The sequence below is a fragment of the Gymnoscopelus braueri genome, assembly GCF_963280865.1.
Source record: "Gymnoscopelus braueri genome assembly, chromosome: 1".
NCBI classification, from domain to species: domain Eukaryota; kingdom Metazoa; phylum Chordata; class Actinopteri; order Myctophiformes; family Myctophidae; genus Gymnoscopelus; species Gymnoscopelus braueri.
Genome location: NC_137603.1, coordinates 50,636,892 through 50,654,322, shown reverse-complemented (window position 1 = coordinate 50,654,322; position 17,431 = coordinate 50,636,892). Strand labels below are relative to the sequence as shown.

General features: G+C 42.1%; 1 protein-coding gene across 1 annotated transcript in view; it reads right to left on the bottom strand.

Annotated features, from left to right (window-relative positions):
• neto2a (neuropilin (NRP) and tolloid (TLL)-like 2a) overlaps positions 1-17,431 on the bottom strand; it is a gene marked incomplete at its 3' end in the record, with an annotated part of 40,191 nt that overhangs the window by 18,420 nt on the left and 4,340 nt on the right. The window contains 6 exon segments of the mRNA XM_080427906.1: positions 4,681-4,909; positions 7,023-7,150; positions 8,615-8,662; positions 10,991-11,239; positions 14,048-14,191; positions 14,723-14,779. Of these exon segments, the coding sequence (XP_080284032.1) occupies positions 4,681-4,909; positions 7,023-7,150; positions 8,615-8,662; positions 10,991-11,239; positions 14,048-14,191; positions 14,723-14,779 (855 nt within the window).

The window sequence follows — 17,431 nt, the reverse complement described above, 5'->3', positions numbered from 1 at the left end:
ATGCTAAACAGCTGACCACTGACTTTCTATTTATAACAGAGACATAATTGCAGCCTTTTCAATTCCCCTAGTTCGGGCCGTGGAGGTGGCTTAGCCACCGTTTTTAAAAATGTATTTAAATGCATCCTTTGAAGTTTAACTCCTTAAAATGAATACCACTCTCGCCAGTATTTGTGCACTGGTTTACAGACCTCCTAAATCAAATTTTCAGATCTTCTTTCCTTTATGGCGTCCCGCTCCAACAATGTATTGATTTTAGGTAGACCTATGGTCAAAGATTTTTTACAAATTGTGGACTCTTTTAACCTTACACAATCCATCTCAGAGCCGACTCATGAGAAAGGTCACACATTAGATCTTGTGCATGACATCTGGGTTATCCATCTCCAATATTGAATTGATCAATACTGGCATCTTTGACCACCTCATGATTATTTTTGACTCCCTGCTGTCCTGTCCTCCTCTGACCTCATCCCAGGCCCCCATTCCCTCATCCGCTCCATCAACTCAAGAACAGCTTCCCATTTCTCTAACTCGTTCATGATCACTCACTCACTCAACTGTCTGGGGTTCTCGCCTCCTGCACAGATGCAGGGACCGTAGTTTCATACAGGAGATCAATGGTGTTTAGACCTCTCGTTTGGTGACAAACTAGGAAAAGTCAGACAGGGCACTGGAGGATGGTGTCGCGTGCTGCCGCTGCACTGCCGCTGCACTGCCACTGGGTGGACAGTACACTATCAGCAGGACAATGCACGAGAATTCTTGTGGAAGGTATTCCGGCCTCAATACGATGCCCAGTAGCTCAATATCTGAGTTATAGATCACCTTCTTCACCGCTGTTTCCCCCTCTCGACACCAGTCTTTGTTTATGTAGACTGCTATGCCTCCGTCTCTTCATCTGCCCATTTGTCTACTCTATCTCACGGTCAGCCCTAATCAAGGAAAAGCCCTCAGCTGAGATTGGCATTTCAGTACATAAACTATCCAACCACAATTCCATTAGGCAAATTAGGCTGGAATGTTTGTAGTCACTTTGTGTTTTAATTAACCAGTCACCATTCCGTACATTTCCCAAAACACCAACAGTGCCACCACGGTGCGTCCGTCCTCTCCTATCAGAAACGCGTTTCGAAAACACGGCAGTTCATCCAGTGACCTGTGCCCCAAATCCAGGGGCTTGTTTTCAGCGCGTGGTTTAAGCAGGCCTCTGCCATTGTTTATTGTCCTCACTGTCCCACCAGCCGGACGGTCAGAAAACAAAAACAAAACACGGATTAATCTACTATATGCAATGAAAAACTATGTCTCCATAAGGTGCCAAGCCTGGCCAGAAGTTACGAGTCAAAGCAGAAAAGGAAAATAAAAGAATACAGATGGTAAGAGCGACAACTGATGACTGATGTCCATAGTGCTCGAGGTCGCCAGGATTATTATTGACATCTGCAACGTGCTAACCGATCAACCATTGCTCTGCTCGAATGTCCTGATCTATTTATTTGCACAAATATCTTAGCTGAAACAATATAAACATCTCTCCAAAAGTTGAACTGTTTCCAGCTTGAAGCGTCCACGGCGCTGTAGCAAAAAAAACACCGGGCATCGGGCAACTGAAGCGTGATGCTTGGCGCTGGGAAGAGGGGCGCACCAGCACGTCTTTACCATAGAAATGCATGGCAGACAGGCACTGCCAACTCAAAAACGCGCTCTGTGGACACGGCGCCTTAAGGATGATGGAGGGTGAACATGAAAGCCATCTCGCTCTCAGAGTGACAAAGATTAATGCCTCCGACCTCTAAGTAAACTTGCTGGCTGCTGACTCCTGCTGAAGAGGACTTTGGAGTTACTCAGAGAGACTTGAGTTTACTGTCAGATGAGCCGTGTGATGAGGATTAATGAGGATCCAAATGCTTTTAAGTGCTATTTTGGAGAAGGCAAAAAAAGAGAGAAAAGAGTAAACCCTCAACTCTGGCTGAATTTAAAAGGCCATCAAGTTGTGACTGCAGTGGTTATGGCTTCTGCCGATGAAAACAACATTAGCATTCCACCCAGGTTTGCAAAAATATGCAGGAGAAAGTGGCAATTAATATCAATATGAAATGGAGTATAGAATATATAATTTAATGAAAATATTATGGCCTGTTAGCAGCACTGCTTCTGGCATAGTAGTTCAAGCTACTTTTATGTGCAAACCTTAAAGAGCATATCGTCAATGTCAGGTGGAAACCCTGTACGTCCAAACCATTCGTTTTTCTATTACTATTATTTGAAATGAAATAGTGAAAATAGACGATCTACCAGCTTACAACGTGTCGCAATGCAACGTGTTGTAAGCTTGTAGATCAGCTATTTTTAAATCCTTTGTGTGACAATCTTGTACAGTATGAACAAGTACAGCATTAATTTATGAAAAAATCATATTGAAAACAAGTTGAAATATGGAGATAGAAGGTTTCCACACAGCCACAGGCAATTAGTTTCGGTAGATCTACGGTGTATTACCTAGTGCAACGTTTTGTAAAATATATATTTTTTCAGTGGCACTGTTTTGTAGGATCCTTGCACAGGCTGGATGTGTTGCACTGTTGCCATGTCTGCTTATTATGCACAGGCAACTTTGGGCTTGTTTTTCTGTAAAGTCGCTTGTAAATGTTGGTAGTTGCGGCTTGTTGTTTTTGGGGCTTGTTTCTAAAGTGTCGTTGCTTATTTGCACCCATCCCGACCCCTCCTTTCTCCGTAATGATGTTACTGAGTTTTATTCCAATATGTTTTGTATTGTATTGTATTTGTATTATATGTATTAGTGTAATTGAGTACAATGGACCACAATGGAAACAAGCCCCTTGATCCGAGCTTGCGGATCGGCTATCTTCAAATAGCCGATGTACATAGGTTTAAAGTTCTCATGTGGCCTATAGTCGCTTCTTTGGGGCTTGTTTTCATAGACCTGTTTGCATAAAATCTGGCAACACTGATCTCATGCGCTTTGAACACAAAATTGCACAATTAGCTTTCCTTGCTGAACATTACCCTTTTAGTGCCAGTTAGTGGCTGCTGATGCACAGAGAATGTTGGGTGCTCATAAATCAACAGAGTGACTTAAGGCCCAGAGTCCCCTACGACGCCACGGTTGGCAGACAACGGTGGGAGTCCTGTGAGTGTGTGCCACTCGTTGGCAGTGATTCCCCTCCAAAAGTTTCCAACTCTCAGGCGGGAATGCACACACGCTGGTGCTGCCGGGTTGGCTCCTCATCTATCTATCAATTACACAAATCTCATAGTCCAATAAATACTTTATAGCAAATATGTTTGCCCCACCACCCAAGCCAAAATAAAGAAACAAAGGAGCTATTGGCATGAGCAAGTACCGTCTGAAGCAAGTGTCAAAACATAATAAAAACAATTTAAGAAAAACACGGGTAAAGTATTACAGTTGGAGGGGATAACAAAAAATATGCTTGTCTTGTCTCTTGTCTCTGAATACAGTGTGTGAGCAAGTAACAAGCAGTAGATGCTGCCCTTAATGGTGCATATTGGAAGATCACAGAAGTGATGCGTGTGATCTTATGTGATCTGTGGGACGGGCCAAAGGAACTATGCCGATATAAGTACCAACTAACCGTATGTGTGTGCATATCGTCGCTGTCGGGTGGAAACCTTGTATTTCCTCGTAGTTTTCAATGTTTTTTCATAAATTAATGCTGTACTTCGCTTTGTAGGCTGGTAGATAAGATACTTTTACAATTTAATAAAACAATAATAGTAATAATAAAAAAGGAATGATTTTGGACATACAAGGTTTCCACCTGACAGCGACAATAGGCATGTGTGTCTTGAGAACCATCCAACCAATCACCTTCACATTTGGCGTGTGTATTGCTGACAGTGTGTAGAGAGTGTGAAGTCAGCCATATAAGCAGTCCTCTACAACTGGTGTGCTGCCACAATTAGATGCAAAGTCAATGTATAGGAAAATAAATGATGGAGCAAAAGCAATGCGATACTGAGTCATCCTTATTGTATGAGAAAGTGCTTAACAATGAGATGAGACAACATTATAGTGTGGTTAAACAGAGCATAAGTTGGTCGTCAAGTGTCTTTAGTTCTACGGACCTGACGCTATCGATGTCGTAACGAACTAAGCCGATGTGATCACGTGGAATTCAGAAACCCCACGATCCATATTCTGAGGGAAAACTTTCACAGAAAATAGCAGATCTACAAGCTAAGCTTGGCTACTGCCTGCGAAGATATTTAATGCGAAAACAGAAAATACACTAACGCAGAGCCCTGAGGGACCTGGTTTTAATGGGTCCTGAGGGACCCATTAAAACCGGGAAAGCATCCGTGTCATTTTAGATTTGAGCGTTTCAGTGTTTTTTTGTTTTTGTCGCAATTCCTAAGCCAATAGTTTGATGACCAGCGGACCGGTAGGCAGCGGTTCCGGTAGGAGACACGAAGGAGACTCTTTGTGTCTCCTCCCGGAACCGCTGCCTGTCATAAAATTATTGGCTTAAAATATCCATGAATTCAAGTGTCTAGGGGGTGACTAATCGATAGGAAAAAAAAGTCATTTTGGGGGTGAACTATCCCTTTAATGGGTTTAAGTGATTAACCTCTGTCCATCACCATGATTGGACGGTTAACAAGAGGGGGGGGGGGGGGTAGCATGTCACTCACGGTCCACAAAGGAGGTGAAGAGCATGCGGAAGCGGCTCAGACGGCTCTTCTCGTCGGCCCACATGCGCACCACGCCCACACCGTTGTCCAGCATGACGTCGTTGGCCACGGTGCTGCAGAACTTGGCCTTGAGGTTCTCGATGGCACTGCTGCCATCGTACACCGCCACGAAGTTCTTCTTGCACTCGTTGGAGTGCTCCATCTGGTACTCCATGAAGCGCAGGTAGATCTGCAAACACACACAGAGAGAGAGGAAGCCACACAGGTTCACAACGTGAACTTAAAACATCATCAGGCTCTTTGCACAGTAGCCATATTGGAAAGAAATTGGACCCCTTCCTACTTCCTTCACAGGTGTTACCAATGATACTAATTAAGGCTCTGTTCCATATAGTGTAGCAAAGTGGTCCTCAAACTTTTACATTTCAAGGACCCCATAACTCTAAGTTACACACCTTTTAAGGAGCCATTTGGAACCCCCTCAAGGAACCATGAGGGTCCCTGGACCCCACCATTGGTGTAGTAGAGTGTTTCCAGTGAGCCAACATGCACAATATCAGCACCCTAACCCTGTTTGACCAGAAGGGAACAGAGCCTTCATTAGTATCATTGATAACACCTGTGAAGGAAGTAAGGAAGAGGCCCAATTTCTTTACAATATGGCTGCTGTGCATAGAGCCCATGTTCTGTTCTACGAAAGATTCATGGAGTACCAGGTGGAGCAGTCGCTGGAGTGCTCCGTCTGGTACTGAGCTGCTATGTGGACTTCAGAGTCTGCTATACATTGTGCTGTGTTGTTCACTTTATCGAAAGCTAACGCTAACATAGCCTGGCATGGCCAGACTAATATCACTGCGTAGATATTAGTCTCGAATCTCTGTGTGGAACCTACTGTATATTTCTATGGGCCGCATTAAACAAAATGCCTCTGGTGATAAACCCGTCCAATATTTGCATACTGGGCCCTGATTGGCGCCCCACAGCTTCGGGGGCAGCGAAATCCAATCACAACCGAGTGGGACCAGACTAATCTGCCGAGGGCACTGGCAGTTTGGTCTGGCTTGCAGGCTATAACGCTAACAAGCCTCTAGGCTGCTGTATGCCAGGGTTCATTTATATTTTTCTTGTAAGAAACAGGATGGCTGCAGGGTCAGACTATTTATTTAATTTAAAATTGTATTCTTATCTCTCTACTCTTCACCTGTACCTTTCCTGTGTTTCATGCTTACTGCTGTTGCAGCTTCAACACTCTGTCTGTCTGTCTGTCTGTCTGTCTGTCTGTCTGTCTGTCTACAAATACTGTAATGTGATGAAACTCTGACACAAAGAGAGGTATTCATTTGTGAAATAAGTATTAATCAGGTAGCATTGTAGTCATAATTCATGGTTCATACTGTTGATGGCGCAAGGGTCCCCGGTCCACCAGCTAATGGATAATTGTACAATTATTCTGTCCTTCCTTACTGCACCAAGATACCAAGATGTGTTGTGTGCGTGTGTGCGTGCGTGCGTGCGTGCGTGCGTGGTGACCAGTGTGTGCTGATGACCCATTTAGCCATGGGAGAGACGCAACAGCAGAGAAACCAGGCCAGAGGATGGAAGAGGAACATTACGATAGAAATGGAACACAATCATTACAGTATACAGGAGTCTATAATCTGTGTTTTGTTTTTAGCAAACTCAGTTCATGAGTTTCTTGTTCTGGTATAAAATGTGTATGTGTGTAATGACCAGTGTAGTGTGAAGTCTGCTTATCATAAGCAACTCTGGGATTGTTAAGCGGTGCCTGCAACGCTTCTACAAGTGACCGTGTGTGTTTGTCCATCCGTATGACCACATGGCATAAACAGCTGTAGCTGATTGCAACACAAAGATGCAACCAAGCACACTGATTAAACACAAACAGGAGACACAGTGCAACACGTGTGCCACTTAAAGACATGCACACACACATAGGCTGGCACTGCACACGTGCACGCTTCACACACACAAGGGGGCCCAACGCAGTCAGCACACTCATGCATACCAGCGCCTGCACATCAAATAGATTAGTACCGTCTGAATACTAGCCCATACACATCAAATAGAGTAGTACCGTCTGAATACCAGTGCCTCACATCAACTAGAGTGGTATCATCTGAATACCAATGCACACACATCAAATAGAGTAGTACTGTCTCCACAGAAAATAAGGAACAAAGTGTGTCCCTCATCAGCCCAGGTTCCGTGTGTACACTCTCACAGTTAAACCCATGAGGGTCCTTTTGGACACCTGGTGGACCTGACGTTGATAAAACACTGAAGCTGCGGGCGGTACTGCATGGGTGTTCCGCTCCACTCACCTTGGACTGTGGAGGAGCTCTGATGGTCCAGATACAGTCCAGAGCGTCTCCAGGCTTCACCTTGTCCTCCTCGTCCACCTGACTGGACCGTATCACTCCATCATATCCATTGAGCTCAAACTGACAGTCTGGAGAGAGGAGGGGGGAGAGAGAGAGACGAAGATAATCAAAAACATTTTTATTGTCACATCACAGGTTTACAAGTGTTTTTTTTTCGTGCAAGCTCCATCGTTTTAGTTGTTTCCAGAAAGAGGAAGATAAAAAGAAGGGGGAGGGGGAAAATAAATAATAATAAAAAAAATCACACCCTGTGTGAAGTGGGCGGTGTCTTGCTAGCTAATCACAATACTGAATGGAGTCAACCAATCATGTACAAAAAAGAAATACATTTATTGAAACACTCTTTATGATGGAAGAAACCATAACTTAAAAAAAAAAAATATGGGTTTTTTTAAGTTATGGTTTCTTATATAGGCCTATGCACATGTGTCATGTGACACTGGCCAATCACAGTCCTGAATAGACTGTGATTGGCCAATCACGGTGCAGGGTTAGGCGGGGTACATTTTTGTACATTTTTGGCCAATCACAGCGCAGGATATGTTGTACAAATATCCAAACCTCACTTATAGGGGCGGTTTCACCGCCCAAAAAGGTATATCTACACATAGCATATCCATCAGTGCAGTACAGTATGTACATAAGGTGCATGAGCATAGCAGCTATACTGTTCATGATACATGTATAGACATTAAGATGCAAGAGCAATATCAGCGTGTTGTACATGAGAGAAAAAGAGAGAGAGAGAGAGAGAGAGAGAGAGAGAGGGAAGCAGCAGAAAGGTAGAGATAAGGAGAGGTTGTTATAGTAAGCAGGGAGAGCAGATTAAGGAAGGTGAGGGGTGGCAAGGATTAAAAGACAGAAAAGGGAGGATGAGAAGAGTGGAGACAAAATGACGGAGAGACAGCGTTTTATTTGAAGAAGTTCAAGGATTTACGGAAGGAGAGAGGTCAGGTGATACAGGAGGGAGGAGAGGAGAGGAGAGGAGAGGAGAGGAGAGGAGAGGTGTACATGCATGCTCACTATGTGTTTCTTTCTATGTGTACATTGTTGTGTGTTCTGTGTTCATTCGTTAATTGTTGCTGACAGGCGGAGACCTTGTATCTCCGTATTTAAACTTTTTGTATCATTACTTCATCGTACTGCAGTGTCACACAAACGTGGCGCGTTGCGAAAGAGGTTAAGTGTGTGTGGCTTTTTATAAATATTGAACCAATGTAAAGGTATAAGTACAAGAGCGTGTGACTAAATAATACATTGAGATGGAAACCTTGTACGTCCAAAACCGTTCTCTTTTTTATTATAATTTTAAAAACGATTAAAATTAGTGAAAATAGCTGATCTACAAGTTCACAACGCCTCGCATCGCGAGGCGTTGTGAGCTTGTAGATCGGCTATTTTCACTACCATTGTGCGACACTCTTGTATGACGATGAAGGGCATTCATTTACGAAAAAAAAACAAAAAACAAGTTGAAACACAGAGGATACAAGGTTTCTGCCCGACATCAACGATTTATCGAAAGGTTTTACCTGGGATGGGGTTGAGCAGTCCTCCCACGTGCAGATGGAAATCGGGGTCTGAAATGATTGGAATAAAGATTGGAAGGAGCACATCATGGCAGGAGAAAATAAGCTAACAGTAAGCAGCAAAGACCAGATAAGATCCCATTATGGTGATGTGAGGAAAGAGACGCCTGCGCGGCGCTGGCGGTCTGTTTGGCATTAATATCTGTCACACAATGCCGGGACACACACACAGATGTCCTGGGATTCTTCTCGCTCACGGATTCGGGAGCTTCTGATTGTTTGACCACGGATTGGGAGAAAAAGGGGAATGCTGTTCTGTAACTGCCTGTGAATGTGCATGCAGCTTTTTAAGTATATTCATTGTGTATGGTATTGTAAATCTATGTATGTGAGGTGTGTGTGTGTGTGTGTGTGTGTGTGTGTGTGTGTGTGTGTGTGTGTGTGTGTGTGTGTGTGTGTGTGCGTGTGCGTGTGCGTGTGCGTGTGTGTGTGTGTGTGCGTGTGTGTGTGAAGCTCTATTATGTAATTGTCTTTAGTGACTAACCCACTTAGACCTGAGGCCGATTCTACAAATGGCATCTAAGCCAGAAGTTCTTTCAAGATTTTTCAAAAATGTAAAAAAAAAGCAGACGTACAAGCTCGCAGTGTGGCAAGAAGTGACGCGCTATTTTTGAATAGCCAACGTAAAAATCGAAAATGACACAGAAGCTTTCCCGGTTTGAATGGTTGACATGTTGTCCAATCTGTATAGTAGAGTATATGTTAATCCGTTTTTAGCATGTTACTTTAAAAAAAAGGAACTAGTTATAGTTACTAGTTACTGCTCTCTAAAAGTAACTAGTTACTTTACTAGTTTCTGCATTACAAAAGTAACTAGTTACGTAGCCGATCGGTACATTTTCATGCTGCTGAAGCATAAGATGACTCTGACAACTTTCATCTATTGTAGCTCACTATGAGGAAAACTAGTAGATATAGGAATAATGTCTTCAACAACATTGAAACCATGTCTTTTTAGTTCTGCCTTGAACACGCCTCCATGTTGACGAACGTGCAGTGTGAACATGAGTCCACACTGCACGTGAGTGTCAACATGGAGTAGCAGGCTGGCTAAAAACCTGGTTTAAAAGGTTGTTTCAACCCATTGATTACTTTTTTCCAGACGGTCGGAACTACAGGCATCTGTAGCATAACAGGATTACCTTTCCTTTTTTGACACAATACAGAAAAGGGTAAGAATTGATTGAGCCGATCTTCCCCTCTTAACAACAACACTCAACACCGACTGAGTAGTCCTGCTGTTCAGCAGCTGTGGCGAGCGGAGAGTGAAGTCACAGAAACGGCTAGTTTGAGAATAGAAGTCGGATCATAATATATATTTAATCCTCTTAAGTTGTCGGCTCTCTTCACATACAGTAACAAGTAACGCGGCCATTAAAAGGTCAGTAACTATAACGCGTTACCTGGAAAAAAGTAACAAGTTATGTTAGTTAGTTATACAGCAAAAAGTAGTGGCATTACAGTAACGCATTACTTTGTAACGCGTTAGTTCCAACACTGATATTAATACAATATAACTTAGAGAATGTTAATACAACATAATTTATACAATCTGTATGGTAGATTATGTTAATACAATATAACTTATTAGCCTGGAATCCAAACTGATTGCTGCTTTTGTAGTAGACGCGTTGTGAGCTTGTAGATCTGCTCTTTTCGGCTAATGTTGCCCCCAGAATAGAGATGCAAGGGTTCAAGTGGTTAATGTAAAAATAAATAAATAAAGTACCTATCACACAAACATTTGCCGGCCACCTAGCAGTATCTCTGGGGATCCCTTATAGGGTCCCGGACTCCCTGTTGAAGGCCCCTGACTTATATGGTAGAGTACGTTAATACAATGTAACTTGTACAATTGGGGTGGTTGTGTTTGGTCTCCATTCTCTTCTATTGAGACATTTAGATCCTGTGTCTAGGTTGGACAAGGCCTTTGACACGATCCTGCTTCTGGTTTCTGACAAAATTCTATTTCTCCCTTGAGCAAGCAAGCAGGCACTATTAGCTCAGAAGATTTCAGCACTTGCGCAGGAGCTCATACAAGCTCATAGCGTGTCATTTTGGAAAAAAAAATTCTATTTTTTTTAATTCAAAACTTTGCTTTCTGGGCGTCCCTGGGACAAAACATTTTGAGATGGGGGTGGGCCGCCAAATAGATATAATTTTGAGAACCACTGATATATCAACATACGTTTTTCAGGAAACTGTTAGGATTTAGAAGACATTTTTTGAATCGGCCTGAGGTCTAAATGGGCAAAAAAAAAAAAAAACCTGCTATGAATGTGTACTTGGTCAGGTGAATCAAAAGAGAACAATAAGTACCTGCTATGAAGGTGTACTTGATGCGGAAGCCCAGGCCCTCCAGCTCCTCATCGGTGGTGAATTTGATCCACATGAAGCGCCCCGTGGACGTCACCAGACCGGGGTTCTTCCCACCGCAGAAGCGGTCGATCATCGGCGAGAAGCCGAAGGGGCCGTCGCGGATCTCGATGTGGTCGAAGCGGCACTCGAAGCTGGGCTCGATGTAATAGTTCTTATCAAAGACCAGCTGGATGCGCTGCCTGGGGAGAGCTGGGTGGACAGGAGGGAAGGAGTTTGTTTTTTGCTTTGGGCAAATAGATCATTTAACCCATTAAGACCTGGAACTGTGTCATTTTTAGATTTGAGCTAAAAAGCATTATTTTACACTTTGGGCTATTCAAAAATAGCAGATATACAAGCTCATAGCGCGGCACCGAGTGCCGCGCTACGAGCTTGTAGATCTGCTATTTTTGAAAAATCGTGACAATGTGTGCAAATCTTTGAATATATATATTTTTAAAGCGAACATTTTTAACTCAAATCTTTGCTTCTGGGGGGTTCCTGGAACAAGATATTTTGATGGGGGTCCGCAGCCAAATACATATAATTTTGGGGGTCCTTGACATGAAAAAGATTGAGCACCACTGATATAGAAACATACGTTTTTCAGAAAACTGTTGAGATTTAGGAGACATGTAGAATCGGCTTCAGGTCTCAATGGGTTAAGGAGCACTGACTTTGATCATTTCACAGTATTTACACAGAAAGAAGAGCAAAAGCTTTCTCTCATCATGTTTGATGCCGTTTTGGACATAAACACAACATTGGCCGGCCCCAGACTCTTGAACACCTTGCCCCTTCACATTCATTCTGCTCGTTCACTAGAGGCCTTTATACATATTTATTGAACACTCATTTCTTTCTCCCTGGCCTTTAACTCGGTTTGATTGTGTAAACCCTGGCTCTTTAATGTTCTTTTTAGCCCTATTTGACTCCTGTTTTGTAATGCATAAGCCTACTTAGTTTTGCCTATCTTCATCTGTTTCGCTTTTGTCTTTTGTCTGTTTTGTTTTTGTTCCGACCTTGTATAGCACTTTGGTCGACCTTCGGTCTTTGTAAATGTGCTCCATAAATAAAGTTTGAGTTGAGTAGAGCACAAATTCACGAGAACGCATCATGGCCACACAAACATGTGAGTGCCGCGTACACGCACACGCACGTGCACACGCACGTGCACACGCACGTGCACACACACACACACACACACACACACACACACACACACACACACACACACAAAACACATCTTGATGCCGTAAGGAAGGACAGAATAATTGTACAATATTAAGCTGATTAACCGGGGATCCTGGCACCATCAACAGCATGAACCATGAATTATGACTACAATACTGATCTGATTAATACTTATTTCACAAATGAATACCTCTCTTTGTGCAAGAGTATCATCACTGAAAGTATGGCTTTCAGTGATGAAAGGCAAAAAAAAGGCCATTCAAGACCAAATAATACAAGATAATAGGCTCCATTTGTCACGTCTCAGACCCTTTGTGATGCAAGCCTCTCACTGTAAGCCTTCCGTGTGCAGTAGTCACTGCTGTTTTAGCAAGTGCATGGGTCTTCAACAGGGGCACCGGGAACCCAAAGGGGTCCTCTGAGTTAGTAGGGGGGGGGGGGGGGGCATCGCTATTCTGGGGGGAACATTCACCGAAAGTAGCTGATCTACAAGCTCATAACGCGCTGCAGCGCGACGCGTTGTGAGCTAGAAGATCAGCTATTTCCGACCAAGCGATTTGGTGTAGAGGGGGAAAAGCGCAGACCGAGTATCGAGGGTTAACTGGCTAAATGTCTGAAAATGCACATTAACGAAAAACATGAATTTACATAAAACTGATGACAGTGCTGTCAAACAAGTCTATAAAGCCATCTATGAAATCTATGGAAAACATTTAATATGAATATATGTAATATATGTAGTGGGGGGTCCCTGCTTCATCTATGTCTCCACTAAGGGGTCCTTGGCCTGAAAAATGTTGAAGACCCCTGATCAAGTGTATTTAGTGTAGACTAGCCTTGCTTTGTCCCTAGGGGGAGCTATTGAGCTATATGTAAATTCAGTTTTCTACCTCTGTCTACCACTAACATAAAAAAATATGCTCCTCTTTTTGCATTTGATTGAAATGTGTTTATTTTACAAGTGAGGATACATAGAAAAAAAGAAAAAGGCATCTATTAAAAATCAAATCAACTGATATTTATAAGTGGCTCCATGAGGAGCATGTCTCTTATCTGGCCTGCGCTACTTTTTTCCCACTTTAGATGGATGATCAATAATTCCAATCTAAGGTGATCAGAAAGCCATTCTTAACACAATGGTGGATGCTATCAACTATAGCAGAGGCTTGCTCCTTGCATGTCTCAATCGATAGCCACGTCATCATCACAAACATCCTGTCAATAACATCGATACACTATTAAAAAAAGCAATAGAGAAGGGCTGCAGTGTTCTTAAAGTCAGTGGAGAGCCTGCCCTTCAGAGTCAAATAAGATGAAAAGAAAACAAGCTATAGGGGCCTACTACCTAAAAAAGAGTTGAAAAATCTTAATATAAGGGCTAGTTCATCTTGGAACAACATTTTAAAAACAAGCCAACATCAGTTCTTCAGGGAATCCTGTCTGCATTAGCCTGGAAACCAGACGAATCTGCCAGCAAAGAAAAATGATTAGTCTGGCCATGCCAGGCTATGTCTGCAGGCCCTGAAGAAGGCTATAAAGGTCCAAACATGTTGGCTGGGCAGATATTACAAATAACTTAAATATAAATAAATGACTGACATAATTCATAATTTTACACTTTCAAAATGTTTTTAAGATAATGGAAATGGCAGCTTATAGATCTTCTATCTCCGCCATTCTTGGAAAATGTTCGAAAATGTATGAACATTTTTCAACATGGAAACGATTATGACGATCACACAAAAATAATTGTGATTATGTAATAATTGCGACAGGCCTACTACTTTGTAACAAGAGGGGGGTGGCAGCTAGTCCTTGCTGTACCTTCCAGGATGTAGACACACTCCTTATTGGGGGGGTAGGTGTTGGGGTAGTTTGGCGAGGTGAAGACCCCTCCGTTGATGTTACGCACCCATATGCCACAGTCATTCTGACCCAGGACCTGGGCACCGTGTTCACTCGCCGACTCTGGTCACAGAGAGAGAGAGAGAGAGAGAGAGAGAGAGAGAGAGAGAGAGAGAGAGAGAGAGAGAGAGAGAGAGAGAGAGAGAGAGAGAGACACACAGAGACACAGACAGACACACAGAGACACAGGGAGAGAGACAGACAGACAGACAGACAGACAGGGAGAGAGACAGACAGACAGACAGACAGACAGGGAGAGAGACAGACAGGGAGAGAGAGACAAAGCGAGAGGAAAATCTGCGTTCACCACATCTGTCATTTTCATCATTTTTGGTTTAAGCTTGTTCACTTGAACGCATATTCTGGTGGGAGCATTCTGCAAAAAAATGAACATCTGCAAGCTCAAAACAGATTGCAGATCTGCTATTTTTAGGCGAAGAGATTTGGTGTAGACAGGGGAAAAAAGGGGTCAAAGTACAGAGCCAACTCAGGTCCAGTTTACTACGTCTAGAGGGTTTAAGTGGTTGAAGCAAAACTCAAAGCATTCCATTCACAGACAATGCAGTTGGTCATAAAGTATCTATTTATCCTTACCTTTAGTCCTCTGAGCCAGAGAGAAGCCCTCTTCTATGAGAAGCAACAGAATCCAGGCTGCAACACACACACACACACACACACACACACACACGCACACACGCACGCACGCACGCACGCACGCACGCACGCACGCACACACACACACACACACACACAGTGTCAGCATACATAAAGCCTGCATTCTGCTCCGACACGAGACTCACTGACAAGCAAACCCCCAATGTGCCACATAAGACTGAGGCCTTTCTGAACCGTTAGGTTATTGATTCCAAATGACACCCAGTGAGGAGTGAGTTGAATGTACATCTTCATCCATGCATTCATGAGCTTTATTGTAAAAAAAAAAAACATATTGTCGCTGTCGGGTGGAAACCTTGTATGTCCAAAATTGAAAATCCTAAAATAGCAGATCTACAAGTTCGATGTGGCTTGTTTTGAGCTTGTAGATCGTCTATTTTTAGCTTTTTTTGTGTGACACTCTATATGGCAAAGGTATCCAGATCCAATGGGCACCTAAAACTTGTGGGCACCGAAACTCTAAATTTGCTCTTTTTTTCCTCCAAAATGAATAAATGTATATTTTGGAAAATGGTTGGAAATAATGTAAAGTATATATGATTTGAACATGCACAGTACATCAGACCTAAATTGACCCTTCAACTTCTTGTTTATTCCGAAATAGCAATTTGTTGCATGATTGTGTAGAAATTTGGGGCCTTAAATGTAATTTTAAAAATATCATATGCATCTGGCCCCTCATTTATAAAATATACGTAATTGTAAATATAAAATCAAATATATAAACATATATAAATAAATAAAAAAGGTGCCCAGAAATACCAGTTGCTCACTGTCGGTTACCCGATGAAGTAGAGTAGAGCATTAATTTACTGTATATAAAAAGTTGACATTTGGAAATACAAGGTTTCTGCCTGACAGCAACAATGTATTGAAAAAGGAATCAACCGTTTTGCTGTTGTGCAGTGCCTTCTCACCCAACGATAATATGTGCACTGTGATGGTGATATAACATTTATATATATATATATAGACACGTAGCAGAAGTTGTCATTGTAATTATACAGGCTCAGACCGGTTGACAACATTATAATACAGCATAGCCAACGCACAGCGAGGGATCAGAGCCCACTCATGTTTGACTCCATGAATAATGCATTTCTGAGAGGGGGGACAACATTGTGGAGGGTTTTTGTGATGAATTATGCTTTAAGGCCACCCATTGCTAGCAGTGGGATGAGAAGCTGCAGGCTTGGAAGACTTTAGTGTGGATATTATGACTGTTACACATGGAATGTCATGGTTGCTGCATGCTGCTGTGCAGTGGTGGACTCACTTTTTTTTTTTTACTTAAAGGACCACTTCAGCCATTTTCAGCCTATCTTCGTATAATTGGTCAGGTCCTCACTAATGCTCGTTATAATATGATTTTTGTCTACTCACTCTGTTTCTCAGAGGAGGGCTGTGGAACAGTTCAGAAACCCACCTGCCAGTGACATACTACAATGATTCTTGGGAAAGTTAACATACTATATTAGAAGCCATTGTTCTTGCATTAATAAAAGGAGAAAAAAAGTAATTGAAATCTTGTCCGAAATGACCATACCTGCCTACCAATGATGTCACTGTTAGGTGGGTTTCTGAACTGTCCACAGCCCTCCTCTGAGACACAAAGTGAGTAGACAAAAACGGTACCATAATTATAATGAGCATTAGTGAGGACCAATTATATGAAGCTAGGTTGAAAATGGGTGAACTGGAACTTTAAGTAAAAGTATCAATACCACAATGTAGAAATACTAGCTGCTACAAGTAAAAGTCCGGTATTCAAAATTTACTTGAGTAAAAGTACAAAAGTAATGGCATGAAAATATATTTAAAGTACAAGTATTCATTATGCAGAATGTCCCATTTCACAAGTTTTCAAATGTATAAAAATCCTTTGAAAATAGCAGGTCTACAAGATCACAACGCATCACAAAATATCGTCTATTTACAAATAGCCAAAGTATATAGGGGCAGAAGTGTTTTGTAATAATAATCCAAATCAAAGTAACTAGTAACTTTAAGTTTTCAAATAATTGTAGTGGAATAAAAAGATAATAAAACCTCAAAATTGTACTCAGGTACAGTACTTGAGTAAATGTACTAGTTACTTTGTTTCCGCCACTGGTACTGTGTAACATGAAGTGATTTAATTTCAGAGTGCAGCTGCAGGCTCCACATGGTGTGGTAGGTAATAACTGGCAGGGTGGTGAGGTGAGGGCTGTGATAATAGAATGAGTCTGTATAATAGCGCTGCATACGGCAGTGTGTGAGCATTTATTTTTTCACCTTCATTTCTGCTTTTTATTAGAGATAGGCAGTGGTGGAAAAAGTAGATTTTTTACTTAAGTAAAAGTATCAATACTGAAATGTAGAAACACTCTGTTACAAGTAAAAGTCTGGAAATCAAAATGTACTTGAGTAAAAGTGCAAATGTATTGGTATCAAAATGTGCTTAAAGCACCAAAAGTAGAAAGTACTCATTATGCAGAATGTTCCAATTCACAAGTTTTCAAATGTATAAATTGTATAAAAATCTTTTGAAAATAGCCAATCTAGCTCATGCGACGCATTGTGTGCTTGTAGATCGGCTATTTTGGCCCAAATGTATATAGGGCTGATTCTGAAGTGGTTAATGTATGT